The sequence below is a fragment of the Neopelma chrysocephalum genome, unplaced genomic scaffold, assembly GCF_003984885.1.
Source record: "Neopelma chrysocephalum unplaced genomic scaffold, ASM398488v2 Primary Assembly neopelma1_59, whole genome shotgun sequence".
NCBI classification, from domain to species: Eukaryota; Metazoa; Chordata; class Aves; order Passeriformes; family Pipridae; genus Neopelma; species Neopelma chrysocephalum.
Window position 1 is genome coordinate 23,112,367 of NW_020897714.1, and position 26,499 is coordinate 23,138,865.

At 34.7% G+C, this 26,499-nt stretch overlaps 1 protein-coding gene across 2 annotated transcripts in view; it reads left to right on the plus strand.

Moving 5' to 3' along the window:
- IGF1 (insulin like growth factor 1) overlaps positions 1–7,120 on the plus strand; it is a 47,255-nt gene extending 40,135 nt beyond the window's left edge. Inside the window, exon 5 of one of the 2 annotated variants that reach the window (XM_027680473.1) lies at positions 6,702–6,842. In XM_027680473.1, the coding sequence (XP_027536274.1) occupies positions 6,702–6,761 (60 nt within the window). In that variant the 3' untranslated portion in view covers positions 6,762–6,842. Of the gene's footprint in view, positions 1–6,701 lie in introns of both variants that reach the window. The other variant, XM_027680472.1, reaches the window with a different exon arrangement.
- The last annotated feature ends 19,379 nt before the right edge of the window (positions 7,121–26,499 follow it).

The window sequence follows — 26,499 nt, forward strand, 5'->3', positions numbered from 1 at the left end:
GTAACATAGAAGACAATTGAAGCGTTCTGCCTACTAGATTTAGTGCAGTTTTGAAAAATAGTTTCCATGGTAGGAAATGAGTAGGAAACAGTATGTTTCATCTCATCTCTTAGAACACTGAATAAAACATGGAATTGCTAAGTTAGTAGTTGTGAGGCTTTATCCTGCTATAGGGTGGCAAGTGATAAGTACTCACGTCATCCAATCAGAAATAGCACCTAAGACTTCTTTCAGAAGAGAAATCAAACACTGAATGTTTAACAACTCATCTATCCAGAATCTCTTCACTCATCCTTCTCTTTCAGGGAGAGGTAGAGTGAGTGCTCAAGAAGGAAAATACATCTCTTCTGCTATTGATCTTATGTGTAAATGAACAATTTTTTTTCTTTCTTCATTATTTTGGATTTTTTTTTTATTTGTCAGAAATAAACTAAATGTATACTCACTGCAATCATTACATGCTTCATTTTAAGTATTTAAAGTTTGATACATATATTCTCCAAGCACTTCAAATATTAATTGATATATTTTATATAGTTGTGGAGTTCAGCGTATCCAGATTTTTGCTCCTGTGATACTAGATATACTGTAAATATATGTATCAACAGAGCCTATAGTTCAGAAAACCCATCTTAGACTAGGCTACAATTGAGTTCATGTACAACCCTCTCTCCTGTTTGAGTTCTGAACATCTGTTTTATATGTTATTTGTCTTCTGCTCTAAGTCTGTATTGATTTATTTTATTGCTGTTTGACCCTGCCTGTCCTACACATATGTTGGCCCCATTCCTGCAGTTATCTGAAAATTTTTGCTTATAAGAAACGGAACTGCATGAAAACCTAATGTTTCATAGGAAGTAAAGAAACCCCTACTGCATATTAATTTCCTTAATATCATCTTTATGAAAAGAACAACTGCAATCATTCCAGCATCCATTCTTTTCCATAAGTCAATTCACAGAATGGAATCCTTTCACCTCTTCCTCAAGAGTTTTCAAACTTTTAAAGCGGTGTCTGTGTGACATTTCCTGGGAAGTATCACCTTAGCCTTTAGTATGTCAAAGGGCACACAGGGCAATGAGTGAAGACTTCTTCAGGTAGAGCTCAACTGTAGACAAGAAAATGCTGTGGTTTATTCCTGTCTGGGCACACATAAACTTCAGGCTTGCTGGAAAAGAAGAAAACAGTCTTGGCCAGTAATCTGTGTTCTCCTTCCCATACTTGTTGCTAAGGTGATTGGTAAAACATTCAAGTAAAGGAGACAAGATACCTGCCAGCTCTCTAATGGATCTCCACACCACTTTCCTTGGAGGACTAAGGAATGATGTCATACTTTAGGCAGCTGTCCTCTTCCCAGTTCAAAACTCAAGCAGGAGAACACTTTTCTTGCAAACAGGAAGGACCAGAAGAAAGACCTTGTATCTGCTTCCAGTATCAGGAGAGGTGGTGCTCAAGAGGGGTACTGGAAGTAGAAAAAAAAATTGAGTATGTAACTGAGTAATTGAGAAAGCCTAGCTGCAGAAGAAATCATCCTGGAAATTAAAAATTGAACAAATCAAGAGGTGAAAAGGGTAGTAAAAGGACAATGAGGAGCACAAGAAAAGAAAGGAGAGGGAATTAGATCAAAGAAGTTGAGATGCAAAATGTTGAAAAACTGAATGAACCAAGGTGCATCTCACAGAAAATATGAGATTTTGAGAAAAAGGGAGAAAAAGTAAAATTAGAGAAAAATTAATATTAAACAAAACACCACCTTTAGAGAAACTGTATGTGAAAAGGAGGAGAAAGTTGAACAGAAGAAAAAAAAGTCATAAATGCTTCTTGATAGGAACTTGGCAATAAAATAACAGAAATCTGATGAGGAAAACAAACTGAAATTTTCATTATTGTTTGTGGATGGAGAAAATTAGTTTGAGGAAACAAAAATACAGAAGTAGTAGGAGAAACTATTATTCATATTTTTGATAGATAATAGGAAAATACAGAGAAGGGAAGATAAGCAGAATTCATTAGGAAAAAGTCAGGTACACATTCTCATGTAATTTTTTTTCTTTTTCTTTTCTTTTTGCAGTCAGTTATATATACCTCCATTAAGAAAAGCAATTATGTTCATACTTTCTTTAAATAGCCTCTCCCAATATGAATATATTTAGCTAGTTCATAGTGTTGATATGTCTCTGATTTTAATTAAAAAATACCTATGTTAAAGTCAAATTGTTTTTCAGTTAAGCAATTTTTTTCTGCTTTGGAATATTTTTCTCTCTTAATATTATATGTTATATATGAGATATATATCTTATACATAGAAAGTGAATATATGTATTTGAGATAATATATATGACCTCTAAAATTTTCTTATTAAATGCAAGATTTAAGGTAGGATTAAGTGGAATATATATTGTGCAGTTAGACTTCATAGGCAGTCAGTTTCTTATGCCTTTCATATATCTGGCATAGTCTTTATTTAGCATCTCCCCATAACTTTCTAAATGACAAATACAGGAATTGGGGTTTGGTTTAAGCAAAGCAATGGTTTCACCTATTTTTACACTAAGTTTATATTTAGACTTTTAAAGTGCAAAACAAGAGCAAGAAGGGAAGTTAAAGTCCTGTGTTTCATGTCATGATCCCAGCTAGTTTTTCTTCCATTCATCTTTCTCTTCTGAAAAATGATAATAAAAGTTTAGTCAAAAAGTGAACTAAGTATTACACAGCAACTTGGAAAATTAGTGAGTAAGAACTTTGAAAAACAACTGTCCTAGCAAAGAAGGAACTGAGCAATTTCCACAACTGTATATGTGAAGGAAGACTGTGACCTTTCTAAATGAAGCAGTGTCACAGAACCAATGTCACAAAGTTCTTATTAATTTACCTTGAAAATTACTACATAAATGTGAGCACTGGTAAGGCTGATTTTAAAAATTAATAAAAGAGAATCATACGATCATTTAGGTTGGAAAAGACCTCTAGGATCATTGAGTTCATTAACCCAGTACTGCCAACTCCACCACTAAACCATGTCTCTAAGTGCCACATCTACACATCTTTTAAATACTTGCACAACTTCCTTAGGCAGCCTGTTTCAGTGCTTGACAACCTTTTCTGTGAAGAAATTTTTCCTGTCATCCAATCTGAACCATTTCTGGCACAACCTGAACTTGTTCATGAAGACAGTGCCCTGCCATCCCCTTTCATCCGAAGCAAAAGGAGAAAAGAGGTGCACATCTGGATATAATTTTGTTCTTCCTCTGATTTTCAGTCCTTATTCTTATTTAGGCCCACATGTGAAAAATACACATGAATATATATACCAACAAAGTATGAATAGGAAGCAGATTCTCTTAAAAATACTTTTCCGACTTCATCTAATCTTCAAAATTTAAGTAAATACTGAGTGACGCTAAGAGAGAAAAGGAAAAGATATTAATATTTTTCATTTAAGAAAATGCCTTTAGGAAAACAGAAAAAGTATTGCATTATTTCTCATTAATTTTTCTAAGACTGGTAGATTATTTTGTAATTGGCTGAGTATCAACTCACAGATACATTTACAGGCCAAAATATGCACAACGGCACCAATCCTAATTTCTGTTGCAGCCATGCCACATTACTAAGCCAATGAGGGAACTTTTAGGTGTAACAGATAGAAGGGCTTGGACTCTTCAGAGAATTATTTTCTCCCATTGCTAACTTTCCAGCCCTGTTTTTATATTACTGATCACACTGCCCACAGAACCGAAAAGATTTCAAAGAGCCCCCAGAGAGTTCATAGCTAAGGTATCATGCCTGTTACTACAAACACTAGACTTTCCATTTATTACCAGTAGAGCAACAGAATTTTCAATGCCAATATGAGGTTTGAATGTCTGTCCTAATAGGATAAGAATGTTGCTACATGCTTCCCAATATCCTTCCATCTCAGTTAAATGACCATTACCATGACTGAGGTAGTTGTTATCCTTTTGTCTTTTCTCCAAAGATCCGTGCTGTAGGTGAAGAGTTAGAAGTCTGCGCTTCTCTTTTCATGAGCTGATTTATATAAAGTTCACATTTTGCATCTCTCATCTTAAAATGGTGATTTTATTCATCTGTGTCTGAATATCAGCTCAGAAGATATGACAACAAAACAAACATCACAGATGCAATTTTGTCTCTAACTACCTTTTCCTCAAAGACTTGAGAAATGAGGCAAACTTTGATATACCAGTACAAATGCAGGTCTGAGAACCTGATTCAAGCATTCACAACTTTGTTTTTTTGTTTTGTTTTGTTTTTCCCAACAGTCTCAGCATTGCATACATGAAAAAGTGTGTTATGTGGGTCAAAGCATTTTCTGGCATGCATGTTACTGCTGCTACCACCAGTGGCACTTATTTGTAGTTATTCATCAAAACGCTGAATCTGGAGAAGAAAATGTTCTAAAAGTAACCTGCCATCTTCCTTCAATTTCAAAGCTAGTTTGTGTATCATGACAGCTATTTTTTTACCTATATGTCAGCATTAAAAGCTGTAACTGCAATCCTGCTGCATCTTAGTATCTGCTTTATTTGGTTGATAAAGCCATTTTAAAGTCAGACAACAGCAGTGGTGAGATAATTTATATTTTCATTTGAGAAAAATATAGGTAATTTTCAATCTAAATACACTTTGAAGGTCAATGCAATGCAAAATGGCTGTTCTTTCATCATAAGACTCTCACTGTCTATTTTATAGATCGTGAGTTTTCAGTCCTTAAGAATGTATGACTTTTTGCAAATATAATGTAACATATAACTCTTCCTATATGTTGGTAAACTATCTTCAAAGAGGAGCACCTAGGGTCAGCACTGAGGAGAATATTTTATTTTGTTGCTGTGTAGAAAAAAGCTGGGCAGATGAGTAAAGAAATTCCCATTTTCCTATTTCATTGTAACTGATCTAAGCATTTGCAGAATAAGGCAGGATCCTTCATATTGGCAGACTCCTGTGAAACACTACAATGATGATTTTCATGAAAATCAGTGAAAATCGAAGGGCTGACCCAGGATGAGTACTTAAGGGTGAAAACTAACATACAACTTAGGGAAAACTAAAGTCAGCAAAGGTAGTTTTGGAAAAGCTGGAACAGAAATAGGCAATGAAAAGCAGAAAATATGTTAAGGTACAGATAAGCAGAATTCTGTTGACATTTCTGAATCCGTATTGTTTGATGCTAAGGAAGCCATTCTACAGCAATATTAGCAAAACTGGATGAAGACAAGCCAGTATCCTTCTGAACTTTTCACAGGAAAAGAGACTAGATGATTAATCTATTCTACAATGGCAGATTCCTAAAAGAGACATTTCTTCATTATGAATACTTTGCTATCAGCAAGTTTGGTTTGTCAGTGATGATAAGTCCTAGCTTGGCTTAATGTTTTTTTTACTTGTTAATGGTATAGTTAATTTAACAATTACTAGTACTGCTTCATTTTTATTTCATATACTTGAAATAATAATTCAACTCATAACCATGAGAATCCAATCCAAATCCAAGAAAATTAATAAACTCTATGTGAGCTCAAGTTTTGTGATCCTTTGGTAGTTTCAGATTTATTTTATGTTTAATAGATACTGAAAGGAAATGGAAAAGTTATATATAGAATACAATGTTATCTGGGAAATCACTAAAAATCTCCACGAAACTGTAATGCTCCAAATTAGTTTTCATTTTCTTTCTGCCCATCAGAAAAGCAGGCAAATCTTATTACTTTTTATATTTTAGAGGCTACATTTCCTTATTTTTAGGGCTTTAATAGCAACTACTGCAGTGGTAGAGCTGCATACACATTCTATACATTTCACAGAGAGAGTTTTTTCTTTTTGGCTTTTCTTAGGACAGACAGATTTCAGTTAAGTAAGAATTTGACTTCTGATGAGGATTATAGAGAGTCACTTAAAAATTCTGCCTTTATTCTGATACAGGATGGACGAAGCTTTGGGCCCAGCTAATATTTACCAGCATGGCAAATAAGGAAATCAAACTGAAATGTGTATGTCACACCCATCACTGCTGCTGGAAACTGGCCTGTGCTTGGACTGACAGTAAACTGAGGGCATTATTCATTCCAAAGCTCTCTTGATTTGCCTGGCACATCACCCTGTCTGTTTTGAAAATACAAATTATTTGACTGTAGCTCCTACACTGAACCCACACTTTTTATCCTCCTCAAGGCCTTATCCAACAAAATCCAACATATGTAATATGCTATTTATGCAATATGTAGTTAGCAGAGCAATTTTGAAAACACTGGGTACCAAAGCCCAAGGGGGTCCATAAATCCTGCAGTTACAACTCCCAAGTTCCTCGGCCCCTACACATTCCGCTCTTGCAAATGTCCTTGTGAAAGAAAATCTTTGGTACCTACTGTATGTCTAAGCCCATCCAGGTTCCAGTATGCAGATGTTTCCTCTGCCAAGATCAACAATGACAGCAATCATTTATGTCTAAGAGAACTGGAAATTTAGGGTACAGAAGTTCTGTATTGTTAAGTGCCCTGTAGGTAATTGAACTACTGATTAAAACACGAGGAGGTTCTCTGCAGACTATTCCTTGTGAACTGGCAGAAGGGGGTCTAACAATTCCAGCATTCTGGGTAACTGTTTTCCCACTATTATAAGTTTTGTGGTCATGCAAAGTATTGAAACCTATCTGTAATATTTTTTCCTTTCTAAACCCTCAGGAAGTGCATTTGAAGAATACAAGTAGAGGGAACACAGGAAACAGAAACTACAGAATGTAAGAACATGCCATCCACAAGAATGAAGAATGAATGTGCCATCTGCAGGATACTTTGCTGTAAATAAATTATTTGTTAAACATTGGAAGACTTAAAAAAACCTTTGTTTTAAAAAGCTTGATGCAATCTCAACCAATGGGCATTCTCCCAGTGAACAATGCAACTAAACATTCCAATATTAAGTCTTTAGAGAACAGAACATTTTAACCAGCCCAGAGCTAAAATTTCTGTGGTTGATATATTACTGTTTGTTAACCTTTTTTAAATGTCCTGCACAAAAACTCTTAAAGTCCTGTGCCCCTCAAATGCCTACAAATTTATGGGCCTTTGACGGATCCAATTGCACTAAATTAACCTATGAACATTGGCTGCTGGAGTCATTCATCAGCCTTGTCTAAGTGGTGGTTTTTTTATTTGCACTTCTATACAAGCAACAGGCTGTTTGTTTTACAGTGTCTGATAACATTGTTTGTCTACCCCTTCATATTTGCACAGTTTGACATTCCCAGTAACAGCAGCAGTAAGGTAACATATACAGTTTTAAACATCCATTAATTCCATCTGTGGCATTTCAACAGAATATGGGTTATAGATGCATTTGTTTTAAGACAGTTTTTTCTTCCTTCTCTTGCAAACTTGCAATTTATTGCAATTTGTGAGACAAAAGATTTTTTTAAAGCAGTTAAAGCATACATAGGCTCTCAAACCAGTAATGATTCTTCCAGGTAATTATTTTGCAACAGTATAGGTAACTTCTTTCTTCCTCCATATAATGCAGTATGTAAAATTTAGCATATCAATAATACACATATATCAAACAGTATGTAAAAATCTCTGTTTTATAGTACAACGGTGCTATTTTATAGTTTGTTACATGAAAGGGTCTGGCCAAAACGGTAATAGGTAAAAGCAAATGTGGAAGGACCAAGCCAAAGATTAAATAACAAAAGAGTCTCAAAATTATTCAGCTTAAATCAACTGAAATGGCTTCAGATTTCAATATGGTAATAACTTTCCCATCTCCAAAAGAAAATTCACATACTTGTTTCCTTTTAGATGTTTGAATGATGGTGTTCTCACTTATGGTTATGTGGAACACAAATTCATAGATGTCTAGGCCCAGAGAAAACAATTTGAAGAACAACTCTCAAATGATTTCAAAGGGTAGTCCATCAGTGCCTAAATCTTGCAGAAATATCATCATTCTATTCAAACATAATAGAGAGGTACCCAAGTTCCCCTCCATTTTAATTCTTCCCACAATCAGATGTGACTTAACTGACCATTCATTGGGCTCCTGCATCTCTCTGTAAATCAGAAAAGCCGATCTAATCACCAAATTACAGTGTAGAAAGAGTTCTCAAGAAGAGATTAACCATAAAATCCTTACATCCTTACTTACAATCCCCTGTTACGTAACTTTGATAGGCACTGCATTGGTTCTACCTTAAATAACACGTGTCCTATGCTCCATTTTCTTACGTCGACTGAGAGCCAGATTGGCCATGCAGTGAAGGTAGCCAACAGTGACCAAGGTGAGCAATAAACTTCTCTGTGAGAGAAGGGTAGACTAGATGGGGGGGAGGAGGGCTGGGGGCATGCACTGTTCCACCCTTTCCAAGAACTCCAAAGTGGTTCCACTTGACTTCTTCCCCTCACCTCCCTGCATGTGGTAAGCTCAGGCATGGGATGACGTGTCTCTTGGTCAGCCCCAAAGGGAGCCTGGACAATACTGCTTGAAGGGAGCAGTTAGGGAGATGTTAGATTAGACCTATAAAGGAAGCATCCCTTTTTAAAGGCTCAAATCTGCCTTCCTTTCTACCACATCCAGGGGAGTAGATAACTGAAGTATTGACTAAAACACAAGAAAAGGTTCTCTGCAGACTGCATATATACAGCTCCTCAATAGTTCCTTGTGAAACAAGGTAGGTCTTAAAAGTCTAACAAATTATTATAGTTCCTTTTTATTCCCATAGAAAATCTGTGGTTTGTATTTTTAACAAGTGCAATGTATTCCTATGCAATTCTTTAAACCCTCCGCTTTCTGTGAGATGGATGTCTATATGCACAATAAGCTACAATAGCAATGTAAAAGTAGAACAGTAAATGAATAAAAAGAATATGTCACAGCTGACACTGACTGAGATAGTTATGTTGAAAAAGGAAGAAAGTAAAGAGAAACAGGTGTGAAAACTAACCTAAATTATTTACCACCAATTCAATAAACAGAGTTAGGAATTCTGATACCTGCCACAGCTCCTACAAGCATTTTTTTGGCGGGGAGATGGAGAGGGAAGTACTTCTACTTTAATGGCTGTAAGAATTCTGAAATACATTCTAAGAATAAGCCATTATTTTGATGTCACAGACTTAATACATATTTCTATTTCATGTCCCATGATCCTTTCTGTCTCCTAAATCCTCTGAAGTTCTAAGGGGAGGAAAGAAGAAAGATGTGAATGTAAGAAGCAATTTGCAGATAGCTGTGGTGGCAAGTTTCTTTGCAGATAACTTTTTTACTGATGCACTGTTAGCACAACTGAATAACTATACATCATTTTGCATCAATTCCTGTGAATTAATTCAGATTTTTTGTCTTATCTTGAGATTCACACACATTCATGCCACCATATTTCTCCTTTTGAGAAATTATAATTAGAAAATGTCACTCAGACACAGCAGTATCTAACATCACAACCTGACAACGGTCTAAACAAATTAGAGCAATTCTTGGAAGAAACTAAAATAAATAATGAATAGGTACAAACTTCAAAGGCAACACTTTGCTTTACTAGTGAATAAATGGTATCACAAAATGGAAAGTAGCTCCAGCCCCACAGAGGTGAGAAATGCATGGATGGGAAATGCATTTTGTATAAGAAATATCCAGTCATATGGCTGGGAGCACATGATATACCAGTTAGTGTGAAAGATAAAGGGCTGCATTAGCTTAATAATCTTAATAAATCCTCTACTTAAAGAAGTTGAAGCATGAGCCAAAACATCTCCCTCCCAAAAGTACAAAGCAGTCTGACTTGAAAAACTTCTAATTAGAGAAATTGAAAGGTTCAGCTGGATTTTCAAAAGCACTCCAGATATTTAGGAACAGGATGTCATTGATTCTCATAAATCACTTAAATGGTACAGAAAAGCCCACTCCCCATTCTTCCCTATCATCTAAGTCACATGAGAGAGGTAACAGATTTTTGTATTCTAGAGTAGACTTAAACTCCAATTATTACATAGAATGTCACTGAAATGCATAAGAAAAAAAAAGTTAATTAAGCCTCATTATTTTCAGTCAGTTCAAAAAGCACTGCAGATTTAAATCCACTGAAGTTAATATATCTCTTTCATCCAGGTAGCAAAATCTGAGCCTTATCTCCATGGTAAACGCAATTAATCATTAAGAGTTTAAATAGAAAATGAATTAATTCCTTATTTTGCTCAAAATGTACTTACAAACCTACGCTTACGTTTCTGTGATAGACTTGTATGAGGCTCATTTGTGCCATTCAGTCAAGAGAGAGAAGAAAATCAAACTATGGGTTATTGCATCCAGTCCTTGTAGACACATCAAAAAAGGCCCCTTTTTTCCAAGGCAGCTTACAGTGTCAATTCCTTTTGTAACATTAAAGGGTAAATTAGTGGTGGGCTTTCTTTCTAGAAATGAATTTCATACAAAATTAGTAGCTATGTTCAGTTGCCCCATGAGCTTGTTGTTCTCTCAGTATCAATCAAAATTGATTAATGAGGACGTTAAGCCAAGCACTGTGTCTTCTTGGCTCTCCATTTAATAATCAAGTACAGGAAATGGCAAGATCAGAAAAGTGTACACATATTTGCTTTACCTGTTATTGATTTGGCCAACAATGCCAAAGTGGTGCTATTGTTTTGTTTAAGAAAGTACTTGACTAAAATATAAAAGAAAGCATAAATATTTTTTTAATGTATGAAAATGATAATTATATAGGTATGGTTATTAAAATAGAAATAAAACTAGCCATAACTTTTCAACTTTTTGTCACTCAGAAAATGGCAAAAAAATCTTGTATCAATGGAGGTGGGCAGGAATAAGAGTCAAAATGCCCCAAAAATTCATAGAGTTTAAATGCAATTCTGAATCTTTATTACAAGTAAGCAATACAGATGAAGAAAAGTATCAGAAGTCAGGGAACAATGGATATGATTGAAAACCTGTACAGATCAATGAGAGTCCTGTATCATACCAGAAATTTTTAAGCCACACTCTAGCCTGAAATCAGTGGAGAGTTTGGCTTAGTCAGTGGCATGATATGATTGAGATTTTCATTGAGAATATATTTTAATTTTTACCTGATTACTTTCTCACTCATGGCATGCCCCCAGAAAGTTAATATTCTTTAAAAAGCCCCAAAAGGCACAAATGCATCTGATTTTAATGGGGAATAATAATAATAAAGAAAATATTCCTAGCAGAAAACTGATGTTTTTTTTTAATTCTCACTAGTTTAAATTGTGAAAAAAAGTTGAAATATATGGCTAAGAGTCTGTGAATTTTTTTTTTATTACTTTATGTGGTCACTATGGACATCCTAATGTGCAAAATTTCACATTTCATTGCTTTGTTTTGAAATTATGGTAAGTTAAGCCCAAATAGAGATTCTTGGAACCTATAGGCCAGATAGAATAATTACGTTCTGATGAAGGTATAATCAATATATTTAAAATGTTTTATTTTTAGTCTGAAAAGGAATAGTAATAATTTATTTGGGGACTCTACCTATACTGGTCCCTCTTTTAAGGATACTGTTCAGTGCAAATAAGTCTTCCAAACACTCAATTTCTATTCAAACCCAATATTTATTCCTCCCTCCCCCCAGCAAACCTAGTTAAAACACTATTGCAACATAATATTATTGTTTGTCTCTTTGTTTGGGGGGGGTTGTTTTGTTTTGATTCAATTTGTTTTGATTCCAGGAGGGAGGGGTAAGGAGGAGGAGATGAGGCTTTCAAGTGATTGAGATTTTTTTCCTCTTGGGCACAATCCACGTAAAATAAAGAATTTTTCTTAATGAGGTTACTAATTATCTAATTTGTGTGTGGAAGTACCATTAAGTAAAATAACTAGATTAAAGTTATCTTGAAAGAAGGAAAAAGAAATTTAACACAAAGTTTTTACCCATTCTAATCCTACACTGTACATTTTGCTTCTCACAGCGTTGGAATATTCTACTGGACTATAAGTGTCCAAACACACAATATCTGATATATATAAACTTTTGATATTTTACATGAAGGGTGTTATGGGAATGTCTGAAGCTTGATTACATGTAGTGCAGTATAGAGATACCATTCTAGCAGAAACCAAAATGAGGACCTCCCTGATGCTTACATTAGGAAATCTTATACTAGTTGCATAAAGGGTGTGTGTATGTGTGTATATGTATATATATACACACATATATAGCATATGTATGTATATATGTGTGTATATATGCATATTGTTATAATGTGTGCATGTCTATGTGCATGTGTGTGTGCACGTGTATATTATGCTTTTCTTCTTTTTCCTGTCAAGTAAAATTTAAAATTTTTGCTTTTACTCTTCAAATCTCATGGATTATATTCAGTAATCCAACTGGAATCTAATTTTAGAAGAACATTGTATAATATGGGTGTCACAATTTAGATCCTTTCTTTGTTTTTCACACCTAAAGAAATGACCTGATATTTAAACCATAAGACACTTCTTTGCTGTCATCAGGCAAACATATTTATATGTTTAAATACAGATATAAAATACTAACTCTGAGAGCCATATTATGAAAACATAAATTAAATTTTTATCTTTTGTTTCATTTTTCTCCAAATTACTTCTGTTAAGCGAGATTTTTTAAGTGTAAGCATCTCTTCAAAGCAAGAATAATGGGTAATATAAACAGAGCAGAATGAAAATTTCTGTCATCACTTCAACTATTAATTTGTTAATTATATGGGTTTTGGAAGAATAATTCGTGTCTCTCTACAGCACTCTTAAATATTTCAGAAGTAGAAAAGACTTAGCACTGTAAATTCTTATATCTCAAATTATTTATAATAATTTTGGATTTTCTGTGCTCTTCAGTAACTTTTTATTTTGCCAGCTTGGCTCACATAAGTCATAAAAAGCATCAACATGATACTTCTGCTGCTAAACATTCTTTCCTACAAGTATTTAACATACTCAGATCCACCTGAAATATTTACATATTCACACTTGATTGATGCTCTTAAGAAACAAAACAAATACAGTTGGTATTTTAAAGGCATGAACCATTTTTAAACTAAATCAAAGACATTTCATCTTATTGTATTTTCCATTTATTAGTGTCATCTCGTTCCTCTAAAGCAACAACAAAATACCTACAGAACAAAAAGGACTCTATCATGACAGATAGGATCATGCTTCATGTACTCATGTTAAAGAAAAAGGTTTAACCAGATAACTATGTATACAACTGATTAAATGAAATTCATATTTTTAGTGAAATATTTAACTTTGTAAATTTTAAAATCAAATGAATGTTTCACTCTTCCTGGTTTACTGCCATTAATCTGGCTTGTGCTATGAGAAAAAGCTCACTTTAACAATGGCCAAAGACAAAGGATCCAAGACCAACAGACTGAAGTGTTACCAATAAAGAGGTGTAATTTCCTTATTTTGTACACAGAGATGAATTCTAGCTTAATATTTTTTTCAGTTTAGAATTCCAAATGAAATTGATATAAATACTGCAGAAGAATTATGATACTCTATTATTTCCACTGAGAGACAAGTTCAAATAAAGCACATGCAAATGACACTGCATGATACAGTTTATAAATCATACTTTTTCATTTATTACAATTTCTAAGGAATTAGTTCAACAGGATTCTATAGAAATTCTGTGCACTGTGAAAAAATAATTGTCAAAAGTGTATAATGATAATAGTTACCTGATTAAACTAAACCTCATCAAACATGAGTCATAAAATGCTCCACTGAAAGCATCTGAACAGCTTCACCTGTACTCTGGCACTTCACGTTGCATTTATCAAAATGTGATGGTTCTGTTTCAAAGTTTCTTAATCCTTGGAGTCTTTAGGTCAAATATTAAACATATTTTTCAAGCCTAAGGATTTTAGGAAACAAAGTTAAAGTAGAAGAAGCAGCACCACCTACTGCCAATAGTCATGGTGTGACTCTTGGGGATGGTCCTGTGCAGGGCTAAGAGTTGGACTCTGAACCTTGTGGGTCCCTTCCAACTCACCATATTCGGGGATCAAATCATATATGATCTTTCCCTCTTTCAAAAGTATCTGCAAAGCCACTCAGAGTGCTAAATGAAGAGATCAATAGCACTTGGTTTTCAGGAAGACAGCCTTTCCAATAGGAATAACTATCCTGCCTCTCTTCAGTGTTGTAGTTCAATTGGTATCCTGACTAACACTGGGGTTCCGTAATGCAAAGCATGAATGTGGATACGTGAATTTCTGATTTCACTACTGAATAATGCTACTATTAACATTTCAAGTCATTATAACCAAACAGTGACAAGTGTTAAATGTTCATTTGCTAAAAACCATTTAAACTCTCTATTAAAGTTCTAACTGGATTTATTCTTTCTTTTTTATTTTCTTGTGCTTACTCATAATACAATGTCACTACTTGATGACAAATAATATTTCATACTGTGTATGTAACATCATTGTGTTGCAGAATCCCCCAAATACCTCAACAATGTCTTTGTTGCGCTATTCTTCCCATTTAGCACTTATAAGCTTTTCTAGTAACAATCAATAAATCAAAAAAATGGAGCTGATATGTACAAATATATAAAAAAAATTCAAGAAGTTTTGATAGTTTGCAGTTCATGTAATGCCATCTTGACCATTCTCTTCCCCTCTCTCTATGAGCTGTCTAGAACAGTAAAGTTTGCTCCATAAATAATAGTGTATTCATGCTTTTAAAGGCTTTTATATGCATTTATGGTAGGTAAAGGTTGGAAGAGGTAGTTGACTGATTTTCACTTTTATCTACTTTGATTTCAGTAAAGGGCTTTGTCACTCTGTATACATAAAGGCTAATGCACCCTTTGGTTTGTAGAATGTACTGAAATGTTTGCAACCCTCTTGGTATCAGGTCCAAAATGTGAAGCATTACTGTTAAGAGGGTATCTTTCTAATGTATTTGTATGTATAGTTTACACCTCTGTGAGGTCTAATAAAGGATTATGGTTAATAAAAAATGCGTTGAAAATTCCTCATCCATATAGATTTTGCAGCAATTTGCACTATTCCTTTCTCTTCCCTGGCAATACATTTCAATTCTCAGAATATACCAAAATCAGGACATACCTTAACAGGATGAGCAGGCTTCATTCATCCTAAAGTAGAACTGACATAGAAAGTTAACTAGGGGCTCCAGAGTCTCAATGAAATGAAGTATCAGCAGAGGAAATTATGGAACCTATAGATAAAATTAATAGAAATGAATGACCAAGAGCCAACTGTATTCACCCCCAGGTGAAGATAACTGAACTCTGGCATACAGCCACTCACTCAAAAGCTCCTTGCTAAATTAGAACTAGATGGTAGCTAATGTATACAGACTATTTCAAAAATACTCAAGAAACAATGAAGGAACTACAAACTGCTATGCCTTGTATCTCTTCTATTCTGTTCTCAAGAACAGAATATGTGGGTATGTGAATAAATATCATACGATAAATATGGTATCTTGCAGGAAAAGGAGGATGGCTGTTGTGAAGTCAAGCCTCAGAAACGTGTTGGGAGTTCTCTGAAAGAAGGGATAAGCACATAGTCAAGGAAGATCAGGGTGATCCTAAATTTCCTAAATTTTTGTAAATTAGGTCCCTCACCCAAAGTTCTTTAAAAAACTAAACTATCATGGAATGAGAGGCAAATTCTTCATATCTCCACACTGCTGATTAAAAAGCAGAAGAGATAAATCAGCAAGAATGGCCAGTTGGTAGTGGAGGGGCACTGTATGTGAAATCTTGCTACAATCTGTTCTAGCACCCGTACTGTTCAACCTTTTCCTAAATGAGCAGGAGAAGGAGTGGAAGGCAAGAGCACTAAGTTTATAGGTGATATTAAGGCAATCAGATTGATCAGGCATGATGATGCCTTGGTGAATCTAGGCTGATTCTTCCTATTTGTCATGTTGTCCTTTATGTGCTTCAAGACAACTTCCAGGAAGATTTTTTTCTACAATTTTCCGGGTACTGAGGTCAGCTTACATCTCCACAGATCCTGGCCCTCTCTTATGGGTGCAGTATTTCCCTTTTTCAGTCAATAAACTCACACACTTGCCATAATCTTTCTAATATGACAGAGAACAGCCTCACAACAACACTGCATAGCTCCCTTACCAGCTTCCTATGTACCCCACATGGTCCCAAACACTTGTGTATCTCCATTTGGCTGAAGTGCTTTGTAATTCCATCTACTTTTGTTTTGGGAAATGCTCCTCTCTGCCAGTGAGCTCGTGGTTCTGGGAGGCTTGAGGACAGCCTTACCACTGAAAAAACAGACAAAAAAAGGTATCTGGCTGAGGAAGCCCCTAAATTGTACATCAGTGGAGGGTAGGAGTTTTATTACATGTTACTTTGTTCTAGCATTGTTCCTTAGATATTGATTTTGGCTATAGGGCAAAACAGTTTCCTGGACTGGTTTTCCCATCTTATCTTTACTCTGACTTCTTGTGTTTTTATCCTGCTGGCACAGTAGACCTTCTAGACTCTAAATGCACAATCTCTAAGTGCACAATCCCTGAAGTAATATCCTTCACACAAAATTCTTTATATTTAAATATTCACAGGCAATAATGTGTAAACCCACACCGTCTTATTATAATACTTCAGCTATTTATGGAGGTTTCAGTTTAAAAATAATCACTCAACAACAGTAGACACATTTTCATTCTTACTTTCTCATGATGAGATGCAATTAACAGAGACCACAACTTGTGGTTTTGGCAATGTGGCCAAGGAAAATTTAAAAAATCCATTAATTTGTAATCTTAATCACCATTTTAAAAAGCTTTTATCATATTGCATACATTTTCATATTGCATTTTATCATCATTACATACATTACTACAAATTTTTAATTCTGCATGAATAACATCTACTTGTTAATAAATTGCCTGTGTGGTAACATAAGCAAAATAAGAACACTCCATAGGGATTGAGGAAATGTCTAAGAAGTTACTAATAGTTAAGAAAAAATAACTTCAGTAGTCACCTTCTTTCTTCAACTGCAGACTTCCTCAGATACAGAGAATTTAATTTATAGGAGCTTTTGATCTAAGAGTTGCTGCAGATTAACCAAGCCTGGATATTTACTTACTTTGAAATTATCTTCTTTATTGCCCTAACTTGGAACAGTTTTTGGATCACAACTAAAGACAAAAATCAGTCTAGAAATTCATTGCTACCTGAAAGCCAGAGGACTTGTGGAAACTTAGTAAAAATTAGGACTATCAACATAAGCTGTTAATTATGTCATGGAAGATGTTCTTATTTTATTAGTGCAAAGTTTACACTCTGTATGGAGAACTAAACTGAATTTCTTTTTTACATTCAGCTATGTGTGGTTCTGTCCTGTATTTTCATACTGCTTTACACTTGGTTAAAAATACCCTTATTGACACATTATTGCCTTAATTTTACCTTATATTTTTACTTATATCTCTTGTACATACCTTTTAGATAAAGTTGATTAGTGTTGATTTTAAGCCAATCTTTCATCTCTGCTAGGAGGAGTTACCTCTGAGAAGTATGTTTTACCAAGCAAGAGGGTGACAGAGCTATTAACATTCATAACAGTTTTCACATGTCGCGCGATGCATCAGAAGTACACAGATTTTCTGCTGGTTTTCTGCAAAGAAGTCATTTGTCATCTCTGTATTTTGACAACCAAAACGCTGAGAAGAAATTGAACAGAACAGGAAGAAAACTGTTAGTCAAACTGAGATAAAACAAAGATTAAAGCAGGATTTGCAGATAACCACTGGGCTGGTTTTGTTTGTTTGGGGAGCGCTTGGAGTTAAAATTTAATAAAACAACCATTTAGATTAAAATGCACTGTCTTTGGATCAGACTCCAAGCTCTCCAGGACTCACTTCTCAGTGTGTGCTCTCTCTACTAAGTAATGTTTTCACTCTTTTTGTTTGCTTTCTCCTTCTGTTCCATATATCACCTACTCTTGCTGCATCACGACCCAATGCCATAGGAAAAGCAGCAAATGCCTTCCCAGTCCTTGCAACAAAAAAAAGCTGGTGAGTCTACTTATTTTGGCATGCTGTCAAGAAGAGAGAGAAAAAGGTTTGAATGCCATCAGGCTAAACATGAGAATCAAACCAGACCTCCCACTGATTCTACACATAATTAGCATGCAATTAGCTTAAATTGGGAGGGGGAGGAAGGTGACAACCACAATGCCAGCACTTTTTGGGTGCCCAGTACTACACCACAAAGCATGTTCTCAGCCTCTCATGGTACGGCTCTGGGCACACAACACACTACACAACTGTAATCACTTGAAGATCTTTTAGGGTCACAAGCAGATGGAGCAGGGAAAATCAGTTATTTCCACCATTAACAGACCACAGAGAAGCTGCCAATTTTTGTTCAGTTTTGGTCTAGGCATTGGTATTCCAGATATAATTTTCCTTAATTCTTTCAAATAATTTATGTTTCTGTCACATCCATCATTTGTATTCTAGTACACATTACAGAGAATCAATTTGGTACCTGTGTCTGGATTCATATAGATTTTATTAAAATTACCTGACTGCAGAATCCCTACCAGAATCAGTAGTCATACTGTGCAAGGCAGAGTTTTTTTCATTTCACATTCTTCAAATCCCTGCTTTTCAAAAAATGCTTCATATTATTGCCTTTTCTGCAGATCTTCATCTGGATATTGTTATCATTGTTGGTACTTCCCAACTTCAAATATTTTTTGTACACTCCTAGAGCCAAATCAGTCAGTAAATTTCTTGGTAATTTAACATGCTGAAAACAACCCTGTACTGCTTCAAGCACATTCCCTTGTTGTTTTAGTAATCGATAAATAAGCGATTGACTTCAGACAAAATGCTTCAAGTAGCTTTTTCTGCAAGTATAACTTACTATCAAACACATTTCCTGCTGTTCTTATCCTGTTTAAACATAATTTATAATTTTTTACCCATCTTTCAATCTTCATTCAAATACTACATGTTCTCTGCTATATCAGTCAGAAAAACTGTACCAGTTAATATGAAAACTTATTCGTTTTAAGCACCAGTGCAGTAACAAAATTAGCAGAATAGAAATGCCATCCAAGTCTTTGGCCAAGACTCAGTAAGGTGTTTGAATCAGTACATAAATACATATAATCAGTAGGCCCATTTACAATGTTTCTCAATAATGAAAGTGATATTATTATAATTATTAAAATTCTAAGTCCAGATATATTATTCTATGTAATTTAATTCTATTAATATAGATATACTGTTATATTTTTCTTTTTTAATTTGTTATATGCCTTTTGCTACTTCAGCAGAAAGCTATACAATGAGTTTTACACTTTTTTAATTTCTCTCTATTCTTTTTAATTCCTTCACTGACATTCTACAGCAATATTTAATAAGTTGTACATTTAAACCTTGTTTTATTTAAGGATTTTAAATTACTATATGCCTTTCAGATAAATAACAAATTATAAACTTCAGGCTTCTTATATTTCATATAGCTCAGATTCTTTCCCCCTGTCAGAGTACAAAACCCTTGATTTGATTTTGTTCTGCTAGTTACTTTTTTCATATGGGCTCTTTTTTTTTTCCATTCCTTTACTTTTTTCTATTCCCTTGTCCAATGCAAGAAAAAAAAGAACAAACAAACAAACAGACAAAAAAGACAAACAAACAAACAAACAAACTAAAAACCAAACAAATCCACATATTCTTTCTTTGATTTTTGAAAGAAGATTCTAATAAGGTAAGGTTATTCATAGATTCCTAACAACATACATATTTTTAATTTCTTTACATCCTCTGGTTTTCTTTACGCAGCTGGATCTTTACTTTTCAGGTAAAACTGTTAATTGAGGAGCTGTCGCCTTAATTGTTAAAGTTGGCTTCCTAGAAAGTATCTATATAATCACATTAAGCTAACACAATATAGAATCATACAATATTCTGAGTTCAAAGGGACACACAAGGGTCATCGAAGTCCAACTCCTGGCCCTGCACAGGACAGCACCAAGACTCACACCATGTGCCTGAATGCTTCTTGAACTCTGTCAGGCTTGGTGCTGTGACCCTAGGAAGCCTGTTCCAGTGCCCAACCACTCCAACCTAAACGTCCCTTGACACAGCTTCAGGCCATCCCCTTGGGTCCTGTCCCTGGTTACCAGAGAGAAGAGATCAGTGACTGCCCCTCTGCTTCCCCTTCTGAAGTTGTAGACTGCAAGTTAAGAATACTCAGCAAACACGTTTGAATTTTCATCTGAAAGCAATTTTCCAATATCTTGACAAACTATTGCTTCAGAAAATGTCTTTTATTACATAGTGTGCTCCAAAACTATCCTTGCTGGCATTATCTTGAGCATTCATCAGTGCTGTAAGCACTTCCTTTTTCTCTCTGCTTATTTTTCAATTGTTGTGTTCTGTGTGAACAAGTTCCTTTGTACAAAAAATATCAGTGCTAAATATTCTTTCCCCATCTCTCATGTTCTAGTAATTATACATCCAGAGAATACCTCAGAAAGCATTTTCCATGTTATCTGTCTTCCATGTGATAGTAACTCTAGGCCACTAAGAAGGACTTTTGTCTTCCTCTTTGCAGTGCTTACTACTCCTTCAGCCTTCCCAGCAGCAGATAAATTTCCAAAGAATATTACAAAACCTTCATGATGCCTCTCATGTCCCGAAAGGTAGGAAATAAATCACAATGTTTTCATTTTAGTATGGATTGGACAGAATAACTTCCCAATATCATTCAGCACACTAGTGCCAGATAGAGGTAAATTCTCCCTAGCACCCTGATTAAAAAAATCAGAATTTAACCAATGACATCACAGTGTTTCTCCAGTATCTTGTGATTTATTCCTGACCTGTTACATTCATTTCTTAAACTCTCTCAACCACAATATACAATTTTAAAATACCAATCTATCAATGCAAACAGTGGAACAAAAAAAAGTAATTTTTATTTGGAATGCCTCTTCCATTCAAAAAAATTTCGTTCAATATTTGGCAAAAAAAAATCCTCAATAATTTATAATAATACAGTGGATTCTTTCCTACCCAGCCTGCCCCCTTATGCAGAAATGTCTACTACTTGCCCAATTTCAGAGTGTTCATACAATTACAGATACTACTCAGGAGAATAAATCTGCAAAATTTTAATCTAAAATGTTTCAGGAAACTGAAAAGGCAGAAGTAAAAATGTAAAAATGTGAACATAACAGTTAATATATAATCCTCAAGGATGAAGGCCCCTCTAAAACTCTCAGTTTAGAAATGTGTCATGTGGTACCACAGATTACTGAAGCCTGAACACATTATCAAGGTGGTATGCCATATAATTTGAACATAACCAAAAAGTTGACAGTAACTAAAACAAGTAATTAAGTTATGACATCATGAACGAATAATTCTTTCTACTTCTGGAACATCTCACAGTGTTTTTCAGAAGAAAATGAAGCAGAATTATCTTGGGAAAGACCAAATTCTGTAGCTAACTTTCAAAAAATATACAGCTAAACCATAACTAAACCAAGAGCAGCACTCAAGAATTCCAACTCTGGTTTTATATTTGCTGTTAAAATCAAATATTTTGCTGCAGCCATTCTATTATTCTTGGTTGGGTAGAGGATCAAGTGTAGGATAGACTTGACGAGAAAGGTACTGAAACCAAGAGCAAGTACTGTCAAGGCCTTCAAAATTTTTATGATGTCTTTATCCTGTTACAAAGAGATTATCTATCTTTATGTCATGGGATGATGTTACTTCATACGTTAAAGTTTGTTGCCTGTGTTTTTAAGTTTGCCTTTTAATCATTCTGAATCACTGTTTCAAATTCTTTATTTGTTGAAAAAAGTAAACTGTGTGCTAAAAGAAATACATGAAGTCAACCCAGACTTTTCAGAGTAACTTTGAAAAAAATTAGGCTATTACATTCATTTGAACATAGTGTTAGATAAATCTATAAGGTGTATATATATATTTATAAGAATATATATATATATGAGGAATATGTTTATCCCACTTGTAACACAACATCCTAAAAGTTAAGTCTCAGACATCAGAATCTACCAGACTGCAAATTAAGAAGGGAAAAGACAGTAAGGCATCCTGACATCAACCTATAAATCTTACTGAAAACACTATATAGTACAGTCCTCAGACTGGACCTCATAGACTTACAAATAGGACTGTAAACAAAAACAGATATAGGTTTCTTCACTCAGTGTAAACACTTACCATGTACCAGTTTCAATTACAATCTGAACTATATATGTACCCATAACAGGTTTATTTTTATTATTCTTCTGTCAAAACGTAGTCTCATTGGTCTCCTGAAAAAACACAGACAGAAATTCAGCTGTCAAAAGAGATGTTGAAGGGATTTTGTCTCTCTCCCTAATAATCTCTTGAGAAATCTTTGGGATCAAAACAAGAACTTAAATCATGTAAGGAATTAAGTGATATTGAATTAGAAGAAATCAGCAATGGCTACATATTTTTCAACCCTTGCTTTGTCAGTAGAGCTGCACAACAGACATTACTCTTTGTCAAAAGGGCAAAAACTTCAAAAAGACAAAAAAGAAAAATGAGCTAGTTCAAGAAAATACCCAACCAATATGTTTTGAATCATTACTGAGACCCCTTTTCTGACCACCATCTGACAGTAAGATTTAAGGGTCTTGTAATGTACTTATGAGGGATGCAAGATCTTCAGACAAACAAGTTGTAACAGTACTGTCTAATTTATTAGCTGATTAAAGTTTTCAACTTCAGTTTGAAAAAGGGAGTACTTAAATAAAATCTCACTGTGAATACAATTCCTTCAGTCTCTGGAGAATAAAACTGTATTCCTATAACAGGAATTTAAAAATTACTTATCAAAACCAAAAGGAGACAATGAAGATTTGAATATTCATTAATACTACCAGTGGTATTCACAGAGGTTTTTCGTGGTTAAACAAATGAGATTTGGGCAGTTTTTAAATATGGAAATGTCAATACACTGAATTCACATACCAATTATTTGTCATGCTCTTTGCTCAGAAAAGGACTAAGGTTTTGGTTGTTTCAGAGGCTTGGTAATTACATCTGTTTATATACTCTGTCAAGAAGAAAGCAGTAAAAGCATGGAAGCACCTCATTGATTGAAAAGAAACATTCATAGAATCATGAAATGGTTTGGGTTGGAAGGGACCTTAATGCTCTAGTCCCAACTCCTCAGCCATAGGCAGGGACAACTTTCACTAGACTAAGTTGCTCAAAGTCCCATCCAACCTGGCCTTGGACACTTCTAGGGATGGGGTATTCACATCTTTTCTGGGTAACCTGTTCCAGTGCCTCAACACCCTCACAGTAAACAATTTCTTCCTAATATCTAATCTAAACCTATCCATTAAAGCCATTCATCTCACTTTAATTCAGGATCTGAAGATGATCAAAATTATAACTAAGAAATTATAGTCCAGGTTTTCAGATTACTGTCTCAAAGTTATATTTGGAAAATATACTATGGAACTCTTCAAGAATTTAAACATGTCCTTGAAAAAATGTTTTGATATAGAAGATTACGTGCATAGCTTATGTATTAGTGAAGCAGCATTTTGAGGTGAAAACATTTGTTTCCACATTCTCATTTTGTTGTTCTAGGGCATACAGAGGAGTTAATCCATGGTAGAAATTTGAAAAAGAATGCCAGCTGACCTAGTTACCTCTTTGGGGTTAAAGTACTAAATTTGGTCATCCATATAAACAAGCAAATACCTATATCTCCGTAGAATTCTAGACATCATGAAACATTGAACAAGTGATTTCTGATTTCATTATTACATGTCACTTCTGCTAACTTTAACTTCCAACTTTAGCTTAGCATCTGCTTGATTCACTAGAGAAAAAAAGCAAGAGGAATTTCCAAGAAATTTCTGTCTTTCTCCACTGTGAATTTGCACTCACTCATCACAACTACTTGTAACTATCGAAAATTTTAGTTTTCAGGCCTTACTCTTAAACAGTGGAAAAAAAATGCCCTCTGAAAGTGTCGTAAATTTATCCTATAAATATACATAAGATGAACCATTGTAATTAATGCTTCACCTCTCTAGTAGCCCAAAATCAAGGACTGAGAAATTTTGATAAGCCTTCTCATTTAGCAACCTAGAACAACTTTCACTCATGTAACATCATGTTATAGATTCAAAATTACAATCCTTGTGTGATGAATTTCTCACATTCTAATACTAAAAAATCACAGTGAAGAAAAAAAAGCTCATATTTTGCACATAAATTTAATTATATGAGAAGAAATAATCTTCATCTTTAACAAACTAAATTTACATAACTATTTCTTTCATTTCCAATGGAGGTAATTCATGGTAAAATGCATCTTTGAAACTAGGGGAGGAGGAGTGGAAAGAAAAAACAGCAATTTCAGAAGCATTAAGGCTTCCACTGGAATTGTGTACTCAGTTTTTACGTCAGTCCATGTACGGTGCTGAATGGAAAGTACCAAAGGGATGTAAAAATGACTGTTGGTTTAGGACACATGACATACAAGAAAATACGAAAAGTTTAGGGTTCTTTTAGTCTTGGAAAGAGATGACAGAGTAAATAAAACACCTTAAAAAGATTATTGCATTCCATTAACTGCATTGTCTGCCAGGCAAGTGATATTAATGAATCTATACAGTCCAGAAGAAATATTAAACATTTAGCAGAATATTACAGATATGCATACTTGAGTTCAAAATTCATATTCTGCACAGTTCTTTTTAATTCTGCATAGAAGATGTTGAAATCTGCTTTTACTGTAAATTTGAAAATCCATTATGTACACAGCATTCTGAAAAACTATGTAATTTACTGGAAACTATAAATAACCTACCTCCAAATTTTTAAAAGATGTTCCACTAAACTCTACACGTATGTAATATAGTAAGCCTTATTTTACATCTGACAAACAAGAAACTATTTCCTTTGTGTAAAACCAGTAGCTGAAATACTAAGCATATAGAGATTTCAGATTCATGCAGTATCCTTTCTGTGGCTATATTATTTTAGGTTCTGTCTCTGGAGCAAATTCTCAGCAGAGACTCAGGGCTATGCTCAGCATGCAAAATGTTCAGCTCTCTAAAATAAGACTTTTTTAAAAAGTGCATAATTTGGTGACTTGCTATCTTTTATTAACACAGAATCAAGTTCCCTACCTCCATAGCAATGAAAATACTGGAAGTTTAAACACTTATTACTTATTACAGTGGCAGTGCGAAGATATTTAGAGCTAGTAGGGTACACTTCAGTGTTATATTTGCTGTTGACTAGAAAAAATAGATCTAATTTCTCCCTTTGGAATTCCACAGATGTAAAGCAGTCAAAAGTGAAGATTTCTGCATAATGCAGGATTAAGGAAAACCATACAGGAAAGGAAAATCAAATATGCCAATAGAGTGGGAACCTACACATGAGAAAGCATCAGCCCGCTATAAGCAAGAAAGAAGAGCAGTGATACCAAGGAGAAAAGAGCCTGAGAAATTGATGCATAGGGAAAGTACACCAGGGATGACTGACTAGACTATCTCTGAGGAAGCTTAAGCAGTGCATATTCGGTTTCTCTCCTCCTTGATTTTAACAAATCCTTTAATGTTTGCTTGCTTTCATCACTGCTTTTTTCTTACTCCACCACCTCACACCACACCTGTTTGCTCCGTAGCTTTACTTTTCTAACGTTTTGCAGCAATTTTGACCTCAGTGTATGCAGTTTGGTGAGCTTCAGTGAATTTGGCACTCACCTGACCATCTAATATGACAGACACAGAACCTTTAGAGGGTTTTGAGAGAAGCTGCAGCCCTCTGACTTCAGTATATCTGAATGTATGACAGCTCAAATGTGATGCAAGTCTGACTAATGGAATAATACCGCTCATATATGCTATGTGCAGTAGATGACAGCAGCTCAGAATATTTCAATTATATATTCCTTATATTAGAAAACTAAAATTAGTTCAGCTATAAGCCTGCCTAAGAGTCCCATCCAAGACATAGTATGATCAATGGAAACCTCTCATATTAATGGGACCAAAGAATGATTTCAGGTTGGTGTTTGGTTTTGTTTTACTAAAAAGACATAGAGCATGACTATTCTGCAAAGCAAATATTTTTACAGTCCATCAACCTTGTAACAGATAAGTAAAAACACAAGTTGGGGGGAAGTCATCTACAATCGTTGTGAATGCATTCATGGCATTCAATTCAGAGAGGAAGTCAAGCCTTTCAGCTCTGATGTCTTGAGAGTGGTTAATTGAACACATGGTGGCTCTCTGTACATTACCAGCTACAGGTTTAGCTCCTACATATAACTGGTGAAGGTACTGTTAAAAGAAAAATCCTGAGTCTGTGCACAAGAATAAACTGGAAACTTATCCTTCCCAACATTATGAAAAACATGCTCATGATATGGCACTGAGCTTTAGAGTGCTAACATTCCAA